Source organism: Pogona vitticeps, chromosome 4 (assembly GCF_051106095.1).
Source record: "Pogona vitticeps strain Pit_001003342236 chromosome 4, PviZW2.1, whole genome shotgun sequence".
Taxonomy (NCBI): Eukaryota; Metazoa; Chordata; class Lepidosauria; order Squamata; family Agamidae; genus Pogona; species Pogona vitticeps.
The window spans coordinates 7,005,418-7,033,033 of record NC_135786.1 but is presented as its reverse complement, the minus strand read 5'-3'; the positions used below and the strand labels follow the sequence as shown (position 1 = coordinate 7,033,033).

Below are 27,616 nucleotides of genomic sequence, written 5' to 3'. Positions count from 1 at the left end.
CCACCACCTTCACAGATGTGCCTGATGGGGACACAGGAGAAGGGCCTTCACTGTTGCTGCTCACAGACTTTGGAACTCCCTACCACTGGAGGCTAGCCTGACCCAATTTTCATTGTCCTTCCACAATACAAGTGAAGACCTTTCTCTTCAGGCAGGCTTTTCCTTAGTGTTTGACAGAGAAACAATAAACGGAATGGTTTATATGTTGTTGCTTCTCAATCTGTACTCCGTAATGCTTTTTCCTAACATTTTAGATATAATGAATAAATATAATATAATTTTTAGATATAATATTATTAATTCTTCTTCGATATTTGAAGAATTTACTATATTTAGCTTTATATATTGTGTTTTTAACCATTGTATCACCCATTTGCAGCCAGAAGGACAATGCAGGAGGAAGAGGAGGTGGCAGGACCAGGTGGGAGGCAGAGAGAAGGGTGACAGAGGGGGTGGAGTGGTTACTTTCACCTCTCCCTCAGGCACAAATCTTTTTTAAAAAAGGACCCCGTTTCCGGTTCATTTTGTAAAAAGTTCAAAAAATTTGTGATTTGTGGCTACCCATGAACCACGAACCACCACAAACTGCCATTTTTCTGGTTCATGCCCATCTCTCAACACAATATCTTTCATGACTTACCTCATGGTTGTAATGATAATAAAGTAGACATGATTTACAGTTTGATTAGTTCAAAAAGCCGAGTATGTCCACCCTCGAGTAGAATTATGTGGGCCTTTCCACGCCCAAGTTAGCTGCAGATCATGGGCCTCGATTAAAGAATCATACTTCATCATTTGTAGTGCCGATACAACTGATGCAGGTGTTTCAAAAACCATTGAATTATTTACAGGGATTGACAACTGTGCTAAGCTGATGATTGATCAGCCACATCAGTAGGCAGGATTTCGTTCTGGGCAATTTCCTAGTTTAAACTCTAAGGAGCCGCTTTAATCCTGGCAATTAAAAATGTGAAGTTCGTCGGAACTTCTGCTAAAGGTGATCACAAAATGGATGAGAGAGAAAGCTGTTTTCCTCTGTTCAGGGCAAATGATCACAGTGACCTTGACTGCATTTTAGCTAAGGAAATCCTGTACACAGCCACTGGAAGTGGTTGAGCACAAGGGGATTACAGGCTGTTTAAACCGATGACGTCCTTGGTCCATGAAAGACGGATACGGTGGCTTTGCCCAGAAAATGTATTAAGGAAAGTCTGCAGATGATCAAACCTTGAGGAAAGTCAGGCTATCTAAGGAACCTTTGGTTTCGTAAGGACATTTAGAAAGAAAGTGAACATGAGTCTTTAGATACACTGTGCAGAACACCTTGGTTTTAGTAAAAAAAATATTGTCCAGAATCCTATTAATGAAACCAAAACTGGAAGACCAATTTCACAAGTGGTAGGAGGTATTTTCTGGGCCATCTGTCATGTACTTTGTCCTCCTCTGACTGGTTGGTTGCATGACCAGTCAGTCACACCATGGAAGGAAGCAAAAAACACTCATGTAAGTGAAAATAAGAACATCAGAGGATCAGGCTGAGGGCCCATCTAGTCCAGCTTCCTGTATCTCACAGTGGCCCCTCCAGATGCCTCTGGGAGCCCACGAGAGACCACAAGATACCTGTCTCCTGATACCCCTTCCCTGCATCTGGCATTTTGAGATACCTTCCTTTTAAGGCTGGAGATTATAATCCCCATCATGGCTTGTCACCTGCGATGGCCTTTTCCTCCAGAAATCTGTCCAATCCCCTTTTAAAGGCATCTAGGCCAGATACCATGACCACATCCTGTGACAAGGAGTTCCACAGACTAACCATACGCTGGGTCAAGAAATATTGTCTTTGGTCTGTTCTTACGCTACCAACACTCCATTGGAGTGGCTGTCCCCTGGTTCTGGTATTGCGTGAGAGGGAAAAGAGCTTCCCTCTCGCCACTTGATTCATCCCCTGCATCATTTTATCCATCCCCATCATGTCCCCCCTCAGGTGCCTTTTCTCTAGACTAAAGGCTGTCAACTTTCCTCATCAGGGAGGTGCCCCAGCCCAGTCATCATTTGAGTCATTCTCTTCTGCACCTTTTCCAGTTCTATGATATCTTTTTTGGGGTGTGGCAACCAGAACTGTACACAATGCTCCATACTCGGTTTTCCATGAAAACAGAACCCCAACAATGAGGTTAATACACCTGGACTGCCTGAGCCCACTCTCTAAGCTTATCTGCAGAATTTGGCCATTTGGTCACCCCTAGAAGGAACACTTTCTCTCAGGAACGCCCAAGGAAGACACTTGTCCAGGAGACTCTCCTTGCAGCCAAGGACTTCCTTTTTAACCTCCTTCTGGACTTGTGTTTTACATCTGTGGCACTCATGCAGGTTAGGAGCAGGCCCAGCCTCCTCTGATTCTATTCCAGAGCCCTTTATCACTTGGGTATTTGGGTTTCTGGCCCCCAAAAGGTCTGCTGCCATCTGGAGATCTGGCTTTCTGGATTCTAGAGGAACCAGGACTCACTGGATCTAGCAACCGTTCTTCTGTGTTGGGTTTTGGAGGCTCTGATGACATGTCCAGTTACCACATGACAAAAATGTGATTCTTTTCATTTTTCAGTGATGAAACTTTAAGTGGCATATATCAGCTTTTGTAGCAGTCCCACATGCAGATATTGACCAATGTCAGAACTAGCAAAGCCTTCCAGAAGAACAGATGGTTTGGCATTCCAGATATCAGCATATTCCTCCAGCCAAAGTCAGTCAAATGGTGGAATATGATAGGTTCAACATAATCTGGAAAGGCATATATCCTCTGTCACCGGCATAATAAATGTACACTGAACATTCACAAGTTCTACAGAAATGTGAAGTATTGTTGGCCAGAACCCGTATCAATGTTCATGTAAATCTTGCATACTTTGCCAAAGCTAATTGTTGCCAATTGATGAAGTTCACGGGGCATCTCATTTACACAGTCAGGTACATGACTAAGCATATGACTGAGATGCGCCCCAGGACCTCAACAGTTTGTTGCAAATAGCCACACCAACCTTACCTGAATGCAAATAGGATCCTGGCCATTATTTTTTTGGTCATACAGGAAGATGTCTTCTGATCTTGACCAATATTTAATGTCATGTGGGAATTCTTGGTAGGTTCAAGAAATATAAAATATATAAACCAAACCCATTCCTAACCTAACTGCTAATCATCTGTTATTTGGGTCCTACTTTGAGTTATAAAGGCATGCTAGGCAAAAAGTATGTGAACGTGACTGGCCTACAGATAAATGATCCATGGAATAGACTACCAATACAGTGGTGCCTCGCTAGACAGTTACCCAGCATGACAGTTTTTTCACTAGACATTGACTTTTTGCGATCGCTATAGCGATTCACAAAACAGTGATTCCTATGGGGGAATTTCACTGGACAATGTTTGGTCTGTGCTTTGCAAACCGATTTTCGCTAGACAACGATTTTGACAGCTCCCTCCACGCTCACAAAACGGGTGTTTTCAGGACCTAAGCTTCTCAAGACAGCTATTTAAACAGCTGATCAGTGGATTGCAAAGCAGCTTTCCTATGGCTGATCTTCGCTAGACAATGATGATTCTTCCCCATTGGAACACATTAAACAGGTTTCAATGCATTCCAATAGGGAAATGCTTTTCGCTAGACAATGATTTCGCTAAACAGCAATTTCAGTGGAACAGATTATCATCGTCTAGAGAGGCACCACTGTATGCTGAAAGGCCTACCTATGGAATGGCATTGAGGATCTCTTTCATTTGTTTCATACGCAGCCCAATTGACAGTTTCCTGTTGGCAAAAAGGGTGGCGGATTCCTTCCAAAGTGGACTTCTGCATGAGGAATGAGCAAAAAGAGACAGATGTATGTGTTTGCTGGGGAAACAAGGCTCTGGCCGAGCTTGGAAGACAGCGGAACAGTGCGGACAGGCTACAAGGTTGGAAATTTTCATTCGCTCCAGGTTCAGAATGTACCCTGATAAGATGTTAATGGTCACATCCTGTGCCAAAGGGCAAGGGGGTGATTTACTTTCTGTGAATAAAGAAAAGTGGTGCAACACACTTTCTTAGCTTGCTTAGCTTGCCATCAACCAACACAAAATTGAATTTTAGGGGAGAAGGTAAGGAAGCCAACCAGAATGCAAGAGAATTAGAGGCATCAGTGGAACAAAAAGCAATTGTTGCTTGGGACAAATAGACTCAGACTTCGAATCACATTCATTCACATTCCCACACAGATCATTTCAGTTCACTATTTGTCATGTAAATTTTACTTTTGCAGGTTTTGACCCTTCTGTGGCCTTTGGCCATAATTTGTCTTGAGCGTGAGAGAAGCTTCAGTTTTTAGACTGCTTCTTCCAGGAGATTCTACACCTCCCTTATTGCCTTTATACATTTTCCCTTCTGATTTTCCCATATGGATTCTCCTGGTTCAATTATCCTGCACATTCCCCCGAGTCATCAGGAACGTATTCTTTGGAATAGATAGCTATATGTCTTTCTTTCTCAGTCTTTATTTAGGCAAAGACTGCTGAACACAGGAAGCTTCAACTAGAATGCTGGTGAAAGTTAGGGTCAAATTTAGTGCTTTATAAAGGAGTTTTTGTTGTTTAGTCATTAAGTCGTGTCTTATTCCCCATGGACCAGAGCACACCAAGCCCTCCTGTCTTCCACTGCCTCTTGGAGTTGGGTCAAATTTGTGTTGGTTGCTTCGATGACACTGTCCAACCATTTCATCCTCTGTCGTCCCCTTCTCTTGCCTTCAATCTTTTCCAACATCAGGGTCTTTTCCAGGGAGTCTTCTCTTCTCATGAGATGGCCAAAGTATTGGAGACTCAACTTCAGGATCTGTCCTTCAAGTGAGCACTTTCCCTGTTGCTGGGAAAGTGTGAAGGCAAGAGGAGAAGGGGACGACAGAGGATGAGATGGTTGGACAGTGTCATTGAAGCAACCAACATGAATCTGACCCAACTCTGGGAGGCAGTGGAAGACAGGAGGACCTGGCATGCTCTGGTCCATGGGGTCACAAAGAGTCAAACACAACTTAATGACTAAACAACAACAGTGCTACACTCTCCTTCAACCAACACCCGTTCTCAAATAACTCCATCTAGACAAGTTCTTTAAAGGGGTGTGTGTGCAGGATTCAGGCACCACTGCCAGATAACCCCACTTCAAGGTATGCCTCATAAGCCCTTGAGTTTCTGGTTTCAGAAACGAACAGTGGACTGTTTCTACTTCTCTTGTCTAAAAAAGCAAGAGCCAAATAAAGACTCTGAAGCTCTTTCTATCCACCTGGTGCTTTGCAGTGCCACTGGGACACTATTAGTTAATTAGATGAAAACAGATGTAAATAATCATTGCCCAGTATGACACAGCCTAATTTAATGGGTTTTATTTATATATACACAGAGAGGGGGGGGAGGGAAGGAGAGGAGGGGGGAGGAGAAGGAGAGAGAGAGAGAGAATCGAGAAGCACATGTTTATAGTCACCGGAAAATGCAGCATCAGCTGAGTGCAGGGTTCCTCCTCTGCTTCGTCTTTAAGCAGACAAGTCAGCGCAAGGCAGGCAGGAAGCTAAAGCTGGAGTCAAAGGCAAGAATCCCTGGCCAGGTTAGGTAAGAGAAGCATGCAGGAAAAACTAGCAGGGGAGTTTGAAGTGATGAAGTAGTACTCTCAACCAGCAGGCTCATATTTTCTGGAGCCGCGTAAATGGGAGGAGGAAAATGACAGCAACCTGAGAGCTAAAACCTAGGGAGCTTCTTCTCCGATGCTCTCTGCACAGCTTGGAGGCAAGGAGAAGACCCTGATTGACAGATGTTGGGGAATGACCCAAACACAGCACAAAAGGTACGGAAGCTTGAAATACCAAGGGAAAAACATTTCTTTAAAAAAGAGCTTCCTTTCTTTTAAGCATGATTTTCATGTTGGGAATTTGCTGTTTCGTTTTGCACAGATACGCTGGGGTTTTTTGGGGGGGGGGTCTGGATCAGGCAGGATGCCTGCAGGTTTGCATTTTCAGTTGACTTATTTGTCCATGGTTAGATTAGAAAAGAAATTGGAGAGTTTTGAATTAGAATGTTGGTGTGTATGTTTTTTTTAAAGTTCTATTTGGATTATCCCTTTCTGTCCCTTTCTTTTCTATAGGGTTTTATGAAGTGACTGTACCCTCCCCTCCAGAAGTGAACAAATTATTGTCTGGAAAGCATTGAATATATATCATTCTCTTCATTGTCTGCAGGTGGTTCCATGGGGATCAAAGCACAGCAGCCTAATAGTTCAAAGTACTTTTACTTCTGTTTTTGATGCAGAACAGGGAACAAGAGATGTGTTCTGTATATAGACGAAGCTTGTTCCAAGAGTTAATCAACTTCCATTTCAAACACAAGAAGTTTGGCTTTAAATAGTCTAGAAGCAGATGAGTGTGTCATATACAGAAGACCTGCAGTTCACAAGGATTGTGTACTTTGAACACCGAGGACCACTTTACTTTGACCTTTCTTTGTTTTGATTTGCGCCAGCATTTTTGTTTAGAGCCCGACGCCATTCGACTCCAACTGATCCAAGAAAATTAACGAGGCCCATTTATCATTTCTTTCTCCAAGACCTTCTTCACGTCACAAGTCATTCCAGAACATGTTTCCATCTCGGCCAAGCTTGTGTCCTTATTTGCTGGCAATATCATCTGAAGAACAATAAGTGAAGAGAGTAGGGAGATATGGCAAACTCCTCTGAGGGTGGAGAACCGAATGTCACGTTCAATGGCACCAGCCCTTCCTGCTGCAGAGACAATGCTACGAGCATCAACCTCACCTTCCACGAACAGTCTCCTGATTTCTATGTTGTCCTCCCAGTTATCTATTCTGTGATCTGTGCTGTGGGTCTCACGGGCAACACGGCTGTCATCTATGTGATCCTCAAAGCCCCTAAGATGAAGACTGTAACCAACATGTTTATCCTCAACCTGGCCATTGCCGATGACCTGTTTACACTCGTCCTTCCCATTAACATTGCAGAACATCTGCTACACTACTGGCCCTTTGGGGAGATCCTTTGCAAAATCATCTTGTCTATAGACCACTACAACATTTTCTCCAGCATCTACTTCCTCACTGTGATGAGCATAGACCGATACCTAGTGGTCCTAGCTACCGTCAGGTCTAAACGCATGCCCCATCGTACCTACCGGGCAGCCCGCATCATCAGCTTTGGGGTTTGGTGCTTGGTCACTCTCATTGTCTCCCCGTTCTTTGTCTTTGCCAACGTCTATAAAGATGACTTGGACATCACCAGCTGTGGGCTCAATTTCCCCAGACCAGAAAGGTTTTGGTTCAAAGCCAGTAGGATCTACACCCTCATCTTGGGCTTCGCCATTCCTGTGTCCACCATCTGCATCCTCTACTCTGTGATGTTGTACAAACTGAGAAACATGCATTTGAACTCAAATACTAAAGCTCTAGACAAGGCCAAAAAGAAAGTCACAATCATGGTGTTCATTGTGCTAGCCGTGTGCCTTTTCTGCTGGACGCCGTTCCACCTGGCCACCATTGTGGCTTTGACCACTGACTTGCCCCAGACCCCTGCGGTTATAGGCATCTCCTACTTCATCACTAGCCTGAGCTATGCCAACTCTTGCTTGAATCCATTCTTGTATGCCTTCCTAGATGACAGCTTTCAGAAGAGTTTCAGGAAGATGTTGGAGTGCAGACCTGCATAAAATACGATCTGTTCACCTCCGATCCTTGCTTAGATTCCTTTGCACTTTAACCTGACTTTTGCTGAAACTCTTAACAAACTTTTCAAGGTGTGTCTCCAAAGAACATGATGACTATTTTTGTTGTTGTTCGTTAAATTTACAAGCTGTTTATATGTTCTCTCTGTAAAGTTCATTCTTGCAATGCGCATTCATGGATATTTGTTATTTTACTTACTGTTGCTTTGTTGAATGCCTAATATATATCGCTGAGAAAGAAAGCCAGAAAGATCTACTTGTAGAAATGTCAAGTTTGTGTTTCCTGGTCTACTTCTTCCCTCTGGTGGACAAAAAGAAAATAAGGGCCATAATAGAAGCAGAGCTAGGAAGTGTCCTTATGACCGGGATTGGGCAGTCGGTGTATTTATGGTGTGTTTTTAAAAAGGCATATATTCTGCCTTCCAGCTCACAAAGAGACTCCTTGAGGCAGTTCGCAACACAAGCTAAAAATACAGTGCAAAGCAACTTTACAAGAGCAAAGATCGGTCAGAAACAGAGCCAGAGAAAAAGACAAGACAGGGGGTCAGATCTTAAATTGAATCAAACACTTGGTGAAATAAAGCTATCACGACAAACTACTGGCCTGGAGTTTTGTGGGTAATGATCTGCAGCCAGAATTAAGGCTGGAAATTGAGCAAAAGCCATTGTACGTTAAGTAAATGTGAAACAATATGGCCCCATAATTGTACATCAGGACATTGAGTACTCTTAACTGAAATTTACCTTTTTTCTTAACTTCTGCTCAATCACAGTCCAAATTTAACTAAAATGAAATAAGCATTGACACAATTATATGCTATAGTGTAACAGGAAGGCATGGGCTGGCCATTATAGCAAAGCAATTTTTTTTAAAGTTTCATTTTTATCTCAGCTATGTGCCATTAAGAGTGTTAAAATACTTGGAAGTGTCATAAAAATAATTATGGCTGGGCTTGAGCAGAAACTATATTTACAGGTTGTGAAAGGGGGCAATGAGTCGAAATTCTGGAGTAAAGGAAAACCCTTGAGTCATTTGTCAGACTCCTATGAACATAAAAAGAGATATATAATGGGATGGTTCTTATCCATCAGACCAAGCCAGAGACCTTTCTCCAGTAAAACTCCATTTAATAAATTTAATTAATTAATTAAATTTATTAATATTATTTATATGATGCCTTTCTCCCCAGAGGGGACCCAAGGGCACTTGAAACAATTAAAACTGCAAAATAATAAGAGATATAAAATACTGTACAAAACTATATTAAAACACAAACATTAATCAAGATTAAAATCATTTTTAATATTTTCAAATTTCATAAATACTGTATCCCTTAGACCAGCAGTCCCCAACCTTTTTCAGACCGTGGACTGGTTGGGGGGTGTGAGTACCATGTGTGGGGGGTGGGGACATCCCTGCGTTCGCAGGTGGGTGTGTCACACTCACAGGTGGGCGTGTCACACTTGCAGAGGGACGTGTCACATTCGTGGGTGAGCGTGTCATGCTTGCAGATGGGTGTGTCATGCTCGCGGGTGGGTGGGTCATGCTTGCGGAGGGGTGGGTCACCTGCAAGCACAACACGCCCACTGTGCATGGGGGGGGCAGAGATCTGTGTCCGTGGCCCAGTTCAAGGAAGCCCACATTGGACCACGGACCAGGGGGTTGGGGACTCCTGCCCTAGACCCTCACTTAGTGCTTAAACACCTGCCTGAAAATGAAGGATTATGACTGATGATGGAAGGACATAGAGGGAGGAGGCAAAACTGGCTTCTCAAGGCAGTGTTCCAAAACTTGGGAGTAGACACTGAGAAGGCCCTCTCTTGAGTGTCAGAAGCTGCCCTAAGAAAGACATAGATGTTGGTCATCATCTATCATTATCTCTGAACCATAGGTGTCCTTCCTCGCTAGAAGTTAAATGGAGGTTCTGTTTAACTTTAGCCATTGGTAGATATGTTCTCCAGAAGAACACAGGTCATTAAAACAACCTTCCTGGATTAGACTGATAGCCTGTCGAGTTCAGCATTTTGGTCTAAATCCAATTGTTGATCCCAATCAGAATAGACTCAGTGATGAACAGGACTTAAGATATACATTGTCTCACTATCCTTTATTGATCCAATAGGTGTACTCTAGTTGTGAATAGCAATGGAATGAGGCCACCATGTTCACGAAGTAGCCAACCTATGGGATGCCTATGAGAAGCCCCAAAGCAGGAAATATGTACAATTCCCCCTTTCTCTTTTGTCCCTCAGCATGCTGCCTCTGATGCTGGAAGTGGATATGTAGCCATTACAGTAGTAGCTACTGATGTCCCATTAGCGGGCCACAAATATGGATAATTGTTAAAAAAAACCCCACTGAAGATACATTTCCCATAACATTGACACTGTCCAGGAAAAGCACATTTCAGAAACTGGTTTATAGATCCTCTGATCTTTGTCTTTCCCTTATTTATTTATTTAAGCAGGAACAATGCTAAGCATGCAGTCCAATCAATGTTCCATACTCATCATCATGTGTTGTCAAGTCATTTCTGACTTATGGCAACCCTTTTCAGGATCTTCCAGGTAGAGAATATTCAGAAGTGGTTTTCCATTCCCTTCTTCAGGGGGTGCCTGGGGACTACACAACTTTCCCAAGGCCACTCAGGCTGGCTTTTGTCCTTGGAGACACGTGGGCAATCACATTTTTACATGCTTTTGAACTGTTAGGTTGGCAGGAGCTGGGACAAGCGACGGGGGCTCACTCCATCACGTGGCAATCAAATTACCAACTTCTAACTCCACAGCCAGAGGCCTAAACCACTGAGCTTTCTATAACTGTAACTAATTGCTTCATCAAAGTATTTTTCCACCTTGGGTTATAAAGCAACTTGCTATGGTCTCTACTTTCCAAGGGCCCTAACCCATTCCTTTCTTTTCTGCCAATAACTGCCTAAGGAGATATCTACTCTAACTCTAAAACCCAGATTGGTCAACTTGGTTACAGTGGGGTTTTGACTTGAGAACTTAATCCGTATTGGAAGGCGGTTCTCAAGTCAAAAAGTTCTCAGGTCAAATCTGCATTTCCCATAGGAATGCATTGAAAACCATTTGATCCGTATCTGCTCTTTTCCGTCCATAGAAAACTAATGGGAAGCTGCTATTCCGCCTTCGACCACTAGAGGAGGATATTTTGTTTCTTTTTTTCTTAGGTCAAGAAAGGTTCAGGGAAGGCAGGGAAAATACAGTCCAGGCAGGACAGTACCAGGCAGTCTGAAGACTGTCTCCCAATCCACGCTCTAAACGCTGGGAGGAGTGAGGAAGCAGACAGGCACCCTTTTCACTGGCCAACAGTTAACCGAAAGTTCACATTTTGCACTTTCCCTGCCTCCCACGTGGTTTTTTTTCAGTTCTTAACTCAAATCTAAGTATGTAAGTCAAGTCAATATTTTCCTATGAGAGCGGTTCTTAAGTCAAAATGTTCTTAACTCAAGCCGTTCTTAAGTCAAGACCCCACTGTATCTGTTGATGCTCCCCTTGGAGGAGTTGGAATGTTAGAGTACACTCTGTGATGTTCCAGTAGCAGAAAATAAGTACGGAAACCATGTTTAAAGATCAGCCATTTTTAGCTTATTTTTCAGTGGGGAAAATAGGAGTTTGTCACTCCAGCTTCTGAGTTTATATCCCAAAGGACACGTATTTTTTTTTACTCCTTCCTGCTTCCTCATTTGGAAAGATGCTGAAATGGTTTATATGTGATCTCAACACAGACATGTGTTCTAAAATGTCTGAGACTGGGCTTCCTTTCTTGATTAATTTCACATCGGTACAATTCTAAAGGGCAAGACATTTTCTGTCCTTTTATTTTTAAATGCACTTTTAAAATCAAAACCCAAGCCCCTATTCTTAAGAGTTGGAATAAATCAGGTCTAAAAATATTTGGCATTTGGGACTTTTGCAGAGAACGTGGCGTATTTTGCTGGCGACTGCATCCTGGCCACATAAATTATATTTGACGTGTCTGCTTGGTTGCTCTTATTTCTAGCATGCAAAAGACTGATGGCAAGCCTCCAGGAGGTGTTTAATCTATTTCTTAGGGTCCCAGTGAGATCTCGCATCTCATTTGGCTTGCTGAACAGTCCTCATGGAACCATGCTATCAGAAACCTAAGTCCTGGTAACAGGAGTTGCTGTTACCAGGAATGACGGTTGTGGGATGTGGTGGTGCTGTGGGTTAAACCGCAGAAGCCTCTGTGCTGCAAGGTCAGAAGACCAGCTGTCGTAAGATCGAATACATGCAACGGAGGGAGCCCCCGTCGCTTGTCGCAGCTCCTGCCAACCGAGCCATTTGAAAGCATGTAAAAATGCGAGTAGATAAATAGGTACCACCTCAGTGGCAAGGTAACGGCATTCCGTGTCTAGTCGCGCTGGCCACGTGACCACGGAAGCTGTCTATAGAAAAAACGTTGGCTCTACGGCTTGGAGATGGGGATGAGCATTGTGCTCTATAGTCAGACACGACTGGACTAAATGTTAAGGGGAACATGAACCAGCCTGGTTTCACAATTTTTTTGGATTCATAGTTGGTTTTGTGCCCACCTCTGTACAGGGCACGTCTGCTATATATTTCGATTAGGCATCCTTCAGTCTTGAGAGACTACAGTAATGTGCTCTGTATGGAGGACTTGGAGAGTGTCCTCTCCAGAGCATGAAGCCTGGGTAAAATAATATGGAGGATAGGCTGTTACCCAAGCAGCAAATCTCCCCCTCTCCCCAGTCTGAATCTAAAGTATTGCTACGCACTCTACATGGGGCAGCTTTTAATTCTGATCCACTAGTTTGGTATCTTTTCATTCCTCAGAATCACATTCTGTTGTACATTCCACATAGAACCAGACCTATTGAGCCTCTTGGCGTAGTGGTTAAACGACAGTACCGCAGTGAAGCCTCTGCTCTTGATCTTAGTTCAATCCTAGGCTCAGGTAACCAGCTCGAGGTTGATTCAATTTTCCATCCTTCCGAGGTTGCTAAACTGAATACCCAGCTTCCTGGTGGGGGTGAGTATGTGTAGCCTGCATAATTAAAATGTAAACTGCCCAGAGAGAGCTTTAAGCACTATGAGGCAGTACATAAGTGGCTTACTTTGATTTGCCTTTATTTTGGGGGGATAGGTACAGTGATGGGATTCAGCAGGCCAACAAACGGTTCTGCAGAACCAATAATACATTAGCTACTGGTTCTGTAGAACTAGTGCGAACCTGCTGAATCCCACCACTGGCCAGGAATGGTATTGTTATTCTATGCATATAAATGTGCTTCCTTTTTTGTATTGACTGAAGCATTTTTCAAATATGTCCATTTTACTGCAGCAGATTTTTGAAATGTACATATATTTTCAGGCTCAATTTTCGCTCTCCAGAATGCATCTCGAACCATCTCAGACAAACACAGCTGTTTGAATCCATGAGAACAAAATGAGGTCCAAAAATCTAGAAGTGGGCAATATCTTTATTAGAACCACTGACAACTTAAAGCAGGTGGCGGGAGGGGAGGTTTTGTGGGTGGTCAGGGAGGAGAAACCCTCAGCTGCTTTGTCTGAAACTGGAAGAGGTGCCCTCAAAAATCATCTAATGTAGCTCCTTCTCCCAAAAATAGTCTACTACTGAAAAGTTTTGGTCCAAGACATTGCAGTCACTGTGTGGAAATCAAAGGAAAACTTTCAACAACAACTGGCCATGGAGAAGACACAAAATTTGAAAGCCACCAGAGTGGATGGGATCTACTCACATCTGTCCGCATTTTTAACTGAAGCCCTTGGCCATATTATTCCAGGGTTCTTCAAGCAAGAATTAGCCCATCTGTTTTCCAGATCTGGCAGTTCTGCTCCTAAAAAGTGCTGACTGGGGTAACAGCTATTACCCCAGCTATTACCCCAGAGTTTACAAGCTCTTTGCATCAATTATGTCCTAACATATTTATGGTTTTCTTGACTACAACGGCATCCTAACAGAAGACCAGAGGGGCTGCATTAAGAAATCATGTGTCTGACAGGAATTCCTCACTTTTGATCCCTTCATATTGAATCAGACTTTAAAAAACCCTCCAGAAATGTATCAGTTGTTGATTTGTTGTTTAGCTGTTAAGTCGTGTCCGACTCTTCATGACCCCATGGACCAGAGCACACCAGGCCCTCCTGTCTTCCACTGCCTCCCGGAGTTGGGTCGAATTCATGTTGTCGCTTCGATGACACTGTCCAGCCATCTTGATCTCCATCATCCCCTTCCCCTCTTGCCATCACACTTTTCCAGCATCAGACTCTTTTCCAGGGAGTCTTCTCTTCTCATGAGATGGCCAAAGGATTGGAGGCTCAGCTTCAGGATCTGTCCTTCCAGTGATCAGTTGTTTATATTGACTGCCAAAATAATAAATTAAAAAAAACTGTGCCCCATACATGGCTTCCTGAAATTTTCAGGATTTAAAAATTTGATGATGATGATGATGATGATAGATTTATGGCACCTTAAAGACTAACATATTTATTTTAGTGGTTTGGTCAGAGATTGATCTATACAGAGGACATAGTGAAGAGGTCCCAAGTATTATGTGTACATAAATCTGTATCTAGAAATTCTGTTCCATATGTCCGAAGAATTCCATTATAATTCTCAAAAGTTCACACTGAAATAAATCAGTCATTCTATATTTTTACTTTAATTTTTGTTAGATGTGTTGAAGCTGACTTCCTGTGGGCAAAGGGAAGGAAGATAGTATCAAATACTTCAATATTCTAGCGCAAGTGAAGCTCTTAACCTCAGCTCTGAAGGAAGATGTGATGAATCTGACCAAATGCACGGAGATCATTAATGTACAAAACAGCGATTAAGAGGGGGCAGGTCTTAATGGACGGTTGGTAAGAGTTCAGTTCTGGAGCCTCGATATTGATCATCATCAATAACCTAACCTCTTCCATCTTGCCTACACAGATCAGAATAAATACTGCTGCTGGTGAAACATTTAACAAAAGCACCCCCTGGTGGAAAATCAAGTCCATGAAAGCTCAAAATGAAATCTAGCAGTTAGTCTTTAAGGTGCACAATGTTTTTCCCTTGTCTTTTTTGTTTGTTTGTTTGTTTCATTCTGATTTTTTGTCCAATATACTTTTAAAACATGATTGTTAAGATGCCTCTGTTGGCTGGTCCTGTCTGAGGCAGAATCTAGACTGAGTCACAGTGTAATTTGTGGGCGCCCAGTCTTGGGGAATCAGGGGACGTGGTGGCGCTGTGGGCTAAACCGCAGAAGCCTGTGCTGCAGAGTCAGAAGACCAAGTAGTCGTAAGATCGAATCCACGCGAGGGAGTGAGCTCCCGTCGCTTGTCCCAGCTCCCGCCAACCTAGCGGTTCAAAAGCATGCAAATGTGAGTAGATCAATAGGGACCACCTCGGTGGGAAGGTAACAGCGTTCCGTGTCTAAGTCGCACTGGCCATGTGACCACGGAAGATTGTCTTTGGACAAAACGCTGGCTCTATGGCTTGGAAACAGGGATGAGCACCGCCCCCTAGAGTCGAACACGACTGGACAAAAATTGTCAAGGGGAACCTTTACCTTTACCTTTAGTCTTGGGGAGAAGATTTTGGCCACCAGCCGCCACCATGCTGGGCATCTTTTTCCCCAGATGCCTTTGCATGGTGGAGAAGATTCTGGAGGAAGTGCTGCTGGCTATCTAATCTCAGGCAGCAGGCAGCACTTGGAGGACACCCCCCCCCAAGGCATGCTTGGGTGTGGGATTTTAAAAACACTCCTCTGATCTGTTCCAGCAGTCACCCATTTGATAGGGATTTTCAGCACATCCCACATAGAACCATAGTTCTAGCACTGTGAAAGAGAGAAAGAAACGTCTTGTTTATTTTCTTAACTTCATGCATTTTAATGCACCTCTATCTTGTCTCCTTTTCTCCACTTTTTTTTCTCTAAGCGGAGCACCTCAAAATATTGGCCCAAATTATCTTGCCTCGCATCACACAATCGGTGTAACTTTTGGAGACAAAATGCCTTAAGCCAAGAAATCACTGGAGACATTGTAAATTGCATACCGGATTTTCTATGGTGATTTCTTAACTTGGGGAAAATTATAGAATTATATATTATGCTCACTGGAAGGACAGATCCTGAAGCTGAGGCTCCAGTACTTTGGCCATCTCATGAGAAGAGAAGACTCCCTGGAAAAGACCTTGATGTTGGGAAAGTGTGAAGGCAGGAGGAGAAGGGGACGACAGAGGACGAGATGGTTGGACAGGGTCATCGAAGCGACCGACATGAATTTGACCCAACTCCGGGAGGCAGTGGAAGACAGGAGGGCCTGGCGTGCTCTGGTCCACGGGGTCACGAAGAGTCAGACACAACTTAACAACTAAACAACAACATAGAATTATAGAATCATAGAATAACTGAGTTGGAAGGGGCGTATAAGGCCATCAAGTCCAACTCACTGGTCAATGCAGAAATCCAAATGAAAGTATATCTGAGATGGTTATCTAAATTTGTCTTGAATGCCTGTAGTGTTGGAGCACTCGCCACCTTTCGAGGTCATTAGTTCCATTGTCATACCGCTCTAACAGTTAAGAAATTTTCCCTGATATTCAACTTAAGTCCAGATTCCTGTAACTTGAGCCCGTTGTTGCGTGTCCTGCACTCTGGGAGGACCAAGAACAGATCCTGCCTCTGGGAAAGTTGGAAAAGAGGAAGACCCAATATGAAATAGACTGATTACCTTACAGAAGCCACAGGCTTGAGTTTGCAAGAGCTGAGCAGGGCTGTTGAGGACTGGACATTTTGGAAATTGCTTATTCATAGGGTTGCCAAACATCAGAGATGATGACACATAACAACAGCAATATATACAGATAGACAGAGAGAGAGAGAGAGAGAGAGACTGAGAGAGAGAGAGAGAGAGAAGCAAATCCTTAGGGAATGTTTTTGGCCTACAGGCCACATTTTATCCATCCCTTATTCATGTCAGAAACCTCAACAAGAAACTTCCCATGCTCTGCAAGATTTCTGACTTTCAACCACTTAAATAAGGAGCACTTGTTACCCCTTTCAAGATGGCTTCACCCCAGCGTGCATCAAACATATGTCCTTTCCATGGGAGAAGCAAAACACACACATACACACAAGTACTACACGATTGCCACAAAACAAACAAACCCACAAATACCTAATCAGAGGTTTCTAACATTTAAAAGTCAGTTCAAAGAAGGTTGTTGTAGGTTTCTCGGGCTGTCTGGCCATGTTCTTGAGGTTTTTCTTCCCAGCATTCCGCTGGTTTCTCTGGCCGGTGTCTTCAGAGGACGGGAAGTCAGAACTCTGTCTGTGCTCTGGCGCAGTTTGTGGGATAACTGAGTATTTATAGCAGTGGGATCAGCTTTCTGTCCTTTTCAGGAGATTGAGTGATTATCTCCTGATAACCATCGGATCCTGGCCGTGAAAGCCTTCAAGAGTTCAAAGAAGCTTTGGGGAAGCAGACCTTTTGCACAAAACCCTACCACCTCCCTCCCCATGACAAAGTAGGACTACAAAACTCCTGGATCAGGGATATTTCAAGGTAAGGAGGTCTCCAACCATCCAATGCGGAATTGGGGAAACAGGTGCACTTACTTCAGTTTGTACAATTGGTGCCTTGCTAGACAATGAGAATCCGTTCCACTGAAATCGCTGTTTAGCAAAATCATTGTCTAGCAAAAAGCATTTCCCCATTGGAATGCATTGAAACCTGTTTAATGCATTCCAATGGGGAAGAATCGTCGTTGTCTAGCGAAGACCAGCCATAGGAAAGCTGTTTTGCAAACCGCCGATCAGCTGTTTAAATAGCTGTTTTGCGAAGCTTAGGTCCCGAAAACACCCGTTTTGGGAGCATGGAGGGAGCTGTCAAAATCGTCGTCTAGCAAAAATCGGTTTGCGAAGCAGGAACCAAACATTGTCCAGCGAAATTCCTCCATAGGAATCACTGTTTTGCGAATCGCTATAGCGATCGCAAAAAGTCAATGTCTAGCGAAAAAACTGTCATGCGAGGGGTAGCTGTCTAGCGAGGCACCGCTGTAATTTTCTGTATTGCTATAAGGAAATATGTTGTTATGACATCCCCAGGGCACCAGGGGGTAGTCTTGTTCCAGTCTTCAAACGATCCCAGCCGTTGTAATATTGTTCAACTTCCCGGCATGGAAGAAATGTTGATTTTGTTTGGTGCTTGCTTCTGACTGATTGAACGCTGACTCCAAGTTCTAGGCAACGTAACCAATACGTCGATCTACTGACTTTTTCAACTGATGAATCACTTGAAAAGATCTTTGGGTGAAAATGTGGACAATAATGCGAGAGCTGGGTATTTGTTATTTTGGAACATTCAGGCCCTGGATCCAAAACGTGCTTTCCTTCTTAGGTTCCTTAACCAAGTCCTCAAATTTGTGACCCCTACCAGGCTAAATTTTCTAAAATTAGATTTCTAGTCATGGTGAGGTGCATTTGTCCCATCAGCCCCATCCTTATTCGGACCTATAAATTCATATTATAATGGAGCTTGAAGGGCCTATAAGGCCATTAAATCCACACTTCTTGGTCAATGCACAAATCCAAATTAAATTATATCTGGTAGATGGTTGCCCATTTTTTTTTTGGAAAGTTTCCAATGTTGGAGCGCTCACCACCTCCCAAGGTCATTGGTTCCATTGTCATACTGCTCTAACATTTAGGAAGTTTTCCCTGATATTCAAGCTGGCTTCATGTAACATTGTGTCTCCTGCAATGTGGGATGACTGAGAACAGATTCTGCCCCTCCTCTGTATGATAGCCTTTCAAGTATTGGAAAAGGGCTCTCCTATCTCCCCTCTGTCTTCTTTTCTCAAGGCTAAACACGGCCAGTTCTTTCAGTCTATCCTCGTAGGGCTTGGCTTCCATCCCTCTGATTCTCTTTGTTGCCCTTTTCCGAACTTGTTCCATTTTGTCATCATCCTTCCTAAAGTGCGGTGTCCAAAACTGGATACGGTATTCAAGATGAGGCCTAACCAGTGCAGAAAAAAGTGGATCTTTGTGACCCCATGGACCAGAGCATGCCAGGCCCTCCTGTCTTCCACTGCCTCCCGGAGTTGTATCAAATTCATTCTGGTAGCTTCGATGACATTGTCCAACCATCTCGTCCTTTGTCTTCCCTTTCTCCTCTTGCCTTCACACTTTCCCAACATCAGGGTCTTTTCCAGGGAGTCTTATCTTCTCATAATATGGCCAAAGTATTGGAGCCTCAGCTCCAGGATCTGTCCTTCTAGTGAGCATTCAGGGTTGGGTTTGTTCTCTTTGAGTCCAGATTGCTACTGATAAGTGATATCATATCAGTTTCCAGTCTTCTCTTCCCCAAGCCAAGCGTATACAGCTTCTTCAACTGTCGTTTCCACAGTGGTCTGACATAGCAGAAGACTGGTAATTTCCAGGGAGTCTTCTCTTCTCACGAGATGGCCAAAGTACTGGAGCTGTAGCTTCAGGATCTGTCCTTACAGTGAACACTCAAGGTTCATTTCCTTCAGAATAGATAGGTTTGTTCTCCTTGCAGTCCAGGGGATTCTCAAGAGTCTCCTCCAGCACCACAATTCAAAAGCATCAATTCTTTGACGGTCAGACTTCTTTATGGTCCAGATCTCACTTCCATACATTGCTACTGGAAAAACCATAGCTTTGACTATTCGGACTTTTGTTGGCAAGGTGATGTCTCTGCTTTTTAAGATGCCGTCCAGGTTTGTCATCACTTTCCTCCCAAGAAGCAGGTGTCTTTTAATTTCGTGGCTGCTGTCACCATCTGCAGTAATCACAGAGCCCAAGAAAGTAAACTCTGTCACTGCCTCCATATCTTCTCCTTCTATTTGCCAGGAGGTGATGGGACCAGTGGCCATGATCTTAGGTCTGATCATTTTAGACTACATTACTTCTGTTAATGTAGTCTAAAATAACATTTGCATTTGGAGGGTTGTAGGTGGGGGAGGGCTTTATGAATCTGCATTATTGCATTTCTTCAAAATTATTTCATAGCTTTTTCTTTCATTGTACTTATTATATGCATTTTATGGTGAGATGCTCTCTGCCAGGACGCTCAGTTGGACCCCTCCCTCTTGTCCTTCCAGCAACAGGTCGTACGAAACAAACATTTTTTTTTTTTAAACAGACTTTTTAATAACTATATAGGGCATTAAATCCAGCCTTCCTCTGAGATCTTGGTTATAGTGTTCTTTAAGTGAGCTTTTAAAAGTTCTCTCTGTGCTTTTAGATGTTTCCTTGTTAAACTAATGTATGTTTAATTGTTTTTAATTGAATAATTGATTGTGCTTTTAACCTTACTCATGTTTTAATTATTGGGAGCAGCTTTGAGTCCCTTGATGGGAGAAAGGTGGAGGCAGAGATGGGATAAACTAAGATGGGAACACATACACCCACCTAGAATGGGAAAATTTGGGGAGAAGCAACCCATAGACACAACACGGAGATGCAACTGAAAGCACTATGACATGTTGAGTTTTCTCTCCCTCTCCCACATTGTTCCTAGGTGCAGTCAAGTCACTTCAAAGTTATGGTGATCCATAAATGAATGAGTGACCTCCGAATGGACCTAGCATTAACAGCCCAGGTCAGGTTCTGCAAAGTCAAGGCAGTGGCTTCCTTACTGGATTCAATCCATCTCATCTTTGGTCTTCCTCTTCTCCAGCTTCCTTCAACTATTCCAAGCCTTATTGTCTTTTGCAAGGAGCCTTCTCTTCTCACGATGTGCCCATGAAATGTCATATTCTTTATGACATGTCTTCCTCCTTCTCTCCAGCAGAAATTGATATGAGCCAGGCATAGAAAGTGTCCTTGTTGAATTTCTTCTTCTTGCTGATTTAGGCTGTCTCAATGTGAAAAACCCCTACCCCCACCAATTTATTTTTAATATAATGGCCCAGAAATGGCTTTTGTGCCTTCTGCCCTTGTTAGGCCCCGAATCTCAATTGTTTTCTTTTAATTGGCCACTAGGTGATGCAAAAGGTGCAACTCCACACTGTCAAAAAGAGTTGGACAAGATGAAGGTCAGAAACAGGAAATTTTTAATGATTGAAAATTGTTCCTTGTGGATGATGATGTCTTCATACTTCTGCAGTTACGCGACAGGATTTCAGCCATTATAAGATAAACTGGGGGGGAGGGGCAGAGGGTTGTGGAAATCCATACTGTCCCCCATGGCCCAGAGATAGGCATGGACATCCAAGGCGTTGCACGCCTCTGTTGTAAGGTGTAATGCGGTCCTGATTCAGGTGGAACTGAAGAGAACACACATTGGGTCTTACCAAGTAGAGAGGTGATGTGGAGACCCCCCTCATTGCAACCTTGAATATAACCATATATATCCATATATAAATATAATACTGTATAACCATATATAACCATATGTATATCGGGTTAGATTTCAAGGTTGCAATGAGGGGGGGTCTCCACATCCCCTTGTTATATATATAAATCATACTATGGCTTATTTTCAGGTTAGATTTTATTTTCAGGGGAACAAGATATATATATGTATATAAAGTCTAGTTGCGCTGGCCACGTGACCACAGGAACTGTCTACGGACAAACGCTGGCTCTATGGCTTGGAGCTGGGGATGAGCACTGTGCCCTAGAGTCGGACACGACTGGACGAAATGTCAAGGGGAACCTTTACCTTACCTCGGGGTGTGCAAACACCTGCCACACACACACAGAATACCAACATCAACGAATTTCTGTCATAGATGTGAACCAGAACAAGGCTGGCTTGGCTGGGTGAGAATATAATTTAAAATGTTTCTGTGTGCATTTTTCATATGCCTAAATGCTAAGAAAGCCATTTTCTTTCATATATTTTTACTTTTAAGAACTTCAATATTTAAGAGGTTGTTCTGTGTCTTTTGCTTTTTACCTTATAAGCTATTACGTTTTAGAATGTAACTTGAAACATCATTTTTGATATATTTACGTATGTTTGCTCCTGAATTTTGAAAAGAATTTTGACTTAAGTATTTGCCTGCAGGTGAAGTTCAGTTTTCTCATATATATATTTCACATACAGTTTTTACTTATCTCTACTATTTTTGGATATTCACAACTTGGAAGTTGTGAACATCCAAAAGTGTAGATATGGAACCCAGAAGCAATGTAAATAAATAAAGCTTGTAAAATTAAACAGCTGATGTTGCCTGGAATCATTGCAACCACAAAAACACTTTTACCTTGATACTCAGATGAATATTGATATGATTCTCAGTGATTGTCTGGTTTCCTTTTGGAATTAACTCTTCATTGGGATGAAATGCTAGCTGTGATGAACACAGGCTTCTGATTTCTTCCCCCGGAGCCCTGTAACGTGAGTAGGGCTCTTAGGGAGATGTTCAGGCATCGGAATCCCTGACCTGACCATTTCCACATATCATGTAAATTGCATTATTCTCTCTACTCAGTGTTCTCACTCAGTTTTAATTACTGCTTCCTAAGGGAGAATTGGATGAAGGCCAGAGGGAAATGCAGTTAATACACTTCCATATTTGCTTTTATTTTTCTGCTTCAGAATGTCACCTGACTTCTCCTAGGAGATGGTGGTTGCCCGCCACCTGCTGTCCGTCCGTCCGTCCGTCCGTCCGTCCGTCCGTCCTTCCTTCCTTCCTTCCTTCCTTCCTTCCTTCCTTCCTTCCTTCCTTCCTTCCTTCCTTCCTTCCTTCCTTCCTTCCTTCCTTCCGGACCTTACAATAGCTGCCAGATCACTCTTGCTTAGCATTCAAAAGGGATTTATTTGAAGCAGCATTGCCTGCATCTCCCAGCATGGCAACACGGATTTCATGCTGAAACAAAACTGGGAAGAGCAAATATATACATCTGCACAGCACAGCGGGTGAACGTTTGGCCTTCCAGTCATGTTCTGATGTTAAGCAAAAGGGCTCCCTTACCTGAAAGAAGGATGGGGATGATTGCACAGTAGAAAGAAGATGATTAGGTTTCAGAACCCTGAAGTGGGTGGCATTTTGAACTACAAGTCCCCAAATCCCTGTTGACCAAGATGACCCAAGGATTCTGGGAGCTATAATCCCATGGAGCAGTGGTTTCCAACCTTGGGCAACCCAGGGGTTCTTGGACTGCAATTCCCAAAGGCCTTCACCACCAGCTGCTCTGGTCGGGGTTTCTGGGAATTGTAGTCCAAAAACACCTGGGTGACCCAAGGTTGGGAACCATTCCCACAGAATAATTTAACCGGGACTTACCTAACTGTAGTCCCCAAAAGCTTTACAAAGCTTTGAGTTTGGTAAGAGGAACGAGTGAGGTTGAGAAAGTGGAAGGGGAGAATTTATCCTCGTGTCTTTCAAATACAGGATTATTTTGCGTAATAGGAGAGATTCTAGCTCAGCCATAGAGTACATTGTGCTATATATCTTGCACAGACGTGATCCCGGGGTGAATTTCCAACACTTTCCCAGTTAAAGGAATCATACAGTAGGTGAGGGAAACAGGTGAGGGCCACATAAATCCCAAAACTAGGGGGATGGGGTCCCCACTGCTCTGATCACTAGTCATGCTGGCAAACAAATTCCTGGAATGCTACCAGCAGTCAGAGCACAGAGGCTCCGACTGAGCCAGAATCTCACCCCCCCTCCAGTCCATCATTTTTCAGGGGTGTGTGAAATACACACAGGTTGCCTGCAGCATTAAAGCTGCTTGTTCTGCCAGCTGTCATTTTCCCTGCAGAAATCCTTCTGCAATAACACTACAATTCATTTTCCTTCTCTTTTTCCCCAACCCCTCCAGAGCTGTGCAGGAAGGAACATCAATGTTATCACAGGGGACCATTCCAGGATGGTTTGTCCAGGAGGTAGGGGTGGAAATGGAGCCATGCTCCCCAGTGCCATGAGAGCGGAAATTAGAGCCAGTGGCAGAAATGACAAAGAAAGGGGGCAGAAGGTGCAGCAGGTTTTTGTTTTTTGTTCCAGATAAGATTGGGAAGGAAGGCTCATAGAATTATCAAATTAATCATAGACATTAGGGTGGGTGCATCGCTTACAGCGGAGTTTGATTCTTCTCTGCATCTCCTTGACAGGGACTGGACTTGATAGTCCATAGAGTCCCTTCCACCTCTGCAGTTCTATGATGATGATGATGATGATGATGATGATGATGATGATGATGATGATGATGATGATGATGATGATGATGATGATGATGATGATGGAGGTAGTTTATGGCCAGAGCAGGGGTGGTACATCTCCCTGCTCAAATCAAGAGCCACCTTTCCCCTTTTCGAGGGTATATTTTTAAATGTTATACCTTAGATGGTTTTAGAAGGCTTAGTCACTGCTCCACGTCAGGGCTATGAAGTGCCTTGCAAAGAAGGCTTGAAAGCCCCAGAAATAATAGTGTGTCATCAGTGTTCATGAGGACATCCTAGTCCTGTTTGCAAAACGTTCAGCAGCCAGGCTGCTCAGCATCGGTGGGAGCAACAGCTTTGCTTTTATTTTTTTTACAGTTTCAACTAAAAAGGAAAGGAGTGGAGGAGGAGATCCTCCCATTCCCTTGAAATAGTTGGTCTTCCGTACAGGAAAGCCATCTTCCCATTTTTTATTCTGTAGTTTGTGGATCTGGTTCTGGAGAGTACATGGACCTAGAATAGGTCTGGAGACCGTACTTTAAGAAGGATGCTGGCAAACTCAAACAAGTTCAGAGGAGGGTACCACAGATGATCAGTGGACTGGAAACCAAGCCCAGTGAGGAAAGACTGAAAGAACTGGGCCCGTTTAGCCTTGAGAAAATAAGACTAAGGGCAGATAAGGCAGCACTTTTCAAACACTTGAAAGGTAGTCATACAGAGCAGGGGCAGGATCTGTTCTTGATCATCCCAGACTGCAGGACTCATCAGAATGGGCTCAATCTACAGGAAGCCAGATTTAGGTTGATTACCAGAAAAAAAAACACATCTTCACTGTTAGGGCTCCTTCCACAGCCATGGCTGCAGATGGGGTGCATCCAGGGGAAGCTATGGGGGGGCTGGCAGGGGTGAGCCAAAGCTTACCTTTAAAAGTGGAGCTCGCCCCTGCTTTGGCCTCTTCTTACTTGAAGCACCGACCTGCCCTCTCACCCATGATAAGAACGACCACTGCTGATTGCTTCGGAGCTGGATGGGAATTTTTGACCTGTAGCTGTAATTGGCTCTGAGGTGCAGGTGTGTTTTCGCCCATCCCATTCTTAGCTTCTTTCATTTACAATTTTGTCAATGGGAAAGGTCCATGGTTCAATTTCAACTGTGGGTCACATGGGCGGGTAGTGCGGAAGGCATGTGTTTTTTAGGTACGTTACAAGCGGCACCCAACAGGGGTGTAGCCGTAATACCTCCTGGAGTTGAAGACTAGGAGGTTTCTGCACCGGGAGGTGGACAAGAAGGGGCCTCCCCAGGGTGTGGACTACCTAGATTCAGGAGCATCAGATGGCCTGCACTTGGGAGATAACCTAGGTTTATGGGAACTCACCACGAGAAGGTCTGGATCTGGGGCAAGGCCAACCCCAGATACAGATCATGCTTCTGCAATACTATAGCCCTCGCTTTTAAAGGAAAGGGTTGTTTCCACTGGGTTCAATTAAGTGTGGCCCTAATTTATACCCACTTCTTGTGTGTTTTCTCCTTTTTTTCCAGTCTGGCTGGACAAAACAGTTTGACAACTGAACCCTTGGCCTCAGGAGGTGGCGAGCACTCCAACACTGGAACCATTCGAGAGAAAACTGGACAACCCTCAGTCAGATCTGCTTTGATTTGGATTCTTGACTTGAGCAAAGGGGTGGACTCAATGGCTTTATAGGGCCCCTTCCAATCCAATTTTTCTATGATTCCGTGATCTTCCTTATGCAACTAGACAACTACTAGAAGATGACTTGGTTTTGAATGACTCATTGCTCATTCTCTCTCTTTGGAGCACCCAAAAGGCATGAAGAGTTAGGGTTAGGGGAAATGTCCTGTTATGTGTTAGAAAATAGGATGCTCGGACAAATAAAAGCACTGAAATTTATTTTCTATTACTTAGTTTGAGGGATAAATATTCCTTTAATCATTTGGTTGGTATGAAGGTGAAAGACACCAATTTAGTCCAGGGAAAGAATTGACCGCATTCCTGAGCATCTCCTTGATCTCATCCAGGTTGGACAACCATATCATTCTTCCTCTGTGAGTCTGCACTGACAACGGTTTGGAGACTGCAGCTAGTCCAGGATCTCCCTTTTATTGGATGCTGCTAGTGACTGTGATCCTGTATGATCTTCATCAGTTTCATGTTCAAACCAAATGCACAGCTACAAGCTGCAGGAAGCCAGATTTCTGCTGAATATCAGGAAAAACCTATGTTAGAGCAGCATGACAATGGAACCAATGACCTTGGGAGGTGGTGGGTGCTCCAACACGGGAGGCATTCAAGAGAAATTTAAACAACCACCTGGCAGATTTCCTTTGATTTGCATTCTTGCATCGAGCAGGGAGTTGGATTTGATGTCCTTATTGGCCCCTTCCAACTTCATGAGTCTATGGTTCTATGATTTTATGATTACCAGACTCAACTCAGTGGATAATGACCTCAGGTAACCTTTTAAAAGTCATCAGTGGTTTGGAACCAGCTTATGCTGGTGACCCTTATGCCATGCTCATTATCTAGAGCAACTAGCAGAGTTCTAGTCATGTTGATTGGGGGAGTCTCCCTAAAACTTAAGTCATCCATATGAAAACAAGTTGGGTTTATGCCAGCAGAGCATAACAGCTAGTGCACAGCTTATGGTTACAAAATAGGAGAAACTACTTTGGTTAAAAACAGAAAACATGCATTTATTGTCCCCAATAAATCTATTCAAGAAAAAGAACCCTAAATTTGGTTTCAGACGACCATCACAACCGCCATGTGCAGATCTGTTCAGCTATTACAGAAAAGCCAGACACGTTTTTCTCTTTAGTTAGAAGGAGGAAGAAGCAACAAGTGTTCTTAAAGAAAGAAGATGGGGAAAAGAATAGAAGCCTAAGTGTAGATCTAGAGAAGACAAGAGTAACAAACAGAACTGGGCTGTCTATTTGTTGTTCTCTTGCTCAGATCATTTGTTGTATACATGTTGATATTGGAAGTTCGTTAACCTGGGATGTTGAAGACTGAGTTTGGTATCATCATGATGTGAATGTGTGTTCTGACAGTGAGTTTTGTCCTGTCACATCACCCTCGGGGCATCTGCACCAGTAGAGAAGGATAATTGCCTGATAACATGGGAAAGGTGGCTGGGGAAAACCGGAAGCCTTGAGCTTGTTTCTCCAGGTAGAGGTTGGATGTTGAGGTCTACAATTGGGCCCATATTTTATCAGTAGCCTTAATCGTTTCAGGACAAGAGGAATTTTCTTCTTGTTGATCACTGTTGAATGAATATTGATGAAGGGAAGGCAAGAATCGTCCAGGTTACTGTGATTATATGATAGCTCCAGTTAGGATGCAATCAGACATCAAGAAAGAATCACATCTGATGGCATCAGGAAAAGTTAGTTTGCTGACAGGGATCTCCCCATAAAAGAAACCCTTTCATCCATGCAGGAATCTCTCCATCCTGGCCCCCCAAAAAGTAGCCCAAAAAGTCAAGCTTGGGCATGGATTAGGATTGGTCTGGATCAGTATTGCCCATACGTCATGCAATCACAGGGAAATAGGTCAAACTGGACAGTACAAGCAGTCTAAACTGTGAGCTATTTCCTCATCTGATCAGACCCTTAGTTGCAAAAAAAAAAAGTTGGATGTTAATAACTAAAATGCAGAACCATAATGATTTATCTATAGGCTGAGATCAGCTTTCGGT

At 43.4% G+C, this 27,616-nt stretch overlaps 1 protein-coding gene across 2 annotated transcripts; it reads left to right on the top strand.

Annotated features, from left to right (window-relative positions):
- Nucleotides 1–5,438: 5,438 nt before the first annotated feature.
- NPBWR2 (neuropeptides B and W receptor 2) lies at nucleotides 5,439–8,341 on the top strand. 2 transcript variants are annotated; one of them, XM_020809774.3, is made up of 2 exons: nucleotides 5,439–5,863; nucleotides 6,535–8,341. In XM_020809774.3, exon 2 carries the CDS (start codon nucleotides 6,732–6,734, stop codon nucleotides 7,728–7,730), a length of 999 nt encoding a protein of 332 aa, XP_020665433.1. In that variant the 5' UTR covers nucleotides 5,439–5,863; nucleotides 6,535–6,731; the 3' UTR covers nucleotides 7,731–8,341. The 2 variants fall into 2 exon arrangements, with proteins under 2 accessions (XP_020665433.1, XP_020665430.1); XM_020809771.3 differs by having other exon boundaries at nucleotides 6,161–8,341.
- The last annotated feature ends 19,275 nt before the right edge of the window (nucleotides 8,342–27,616 follow it).

Bases quoted from the DNA above. Each gene is read 5' to 3' on its own strand.
- NPBWR2 (XM_020809774.3), top strand. From the start codon at position 6,732: ATGGCAAACTCCTCTGAGGGTGGAGAACCGAATGTCACGTTCAATGGC.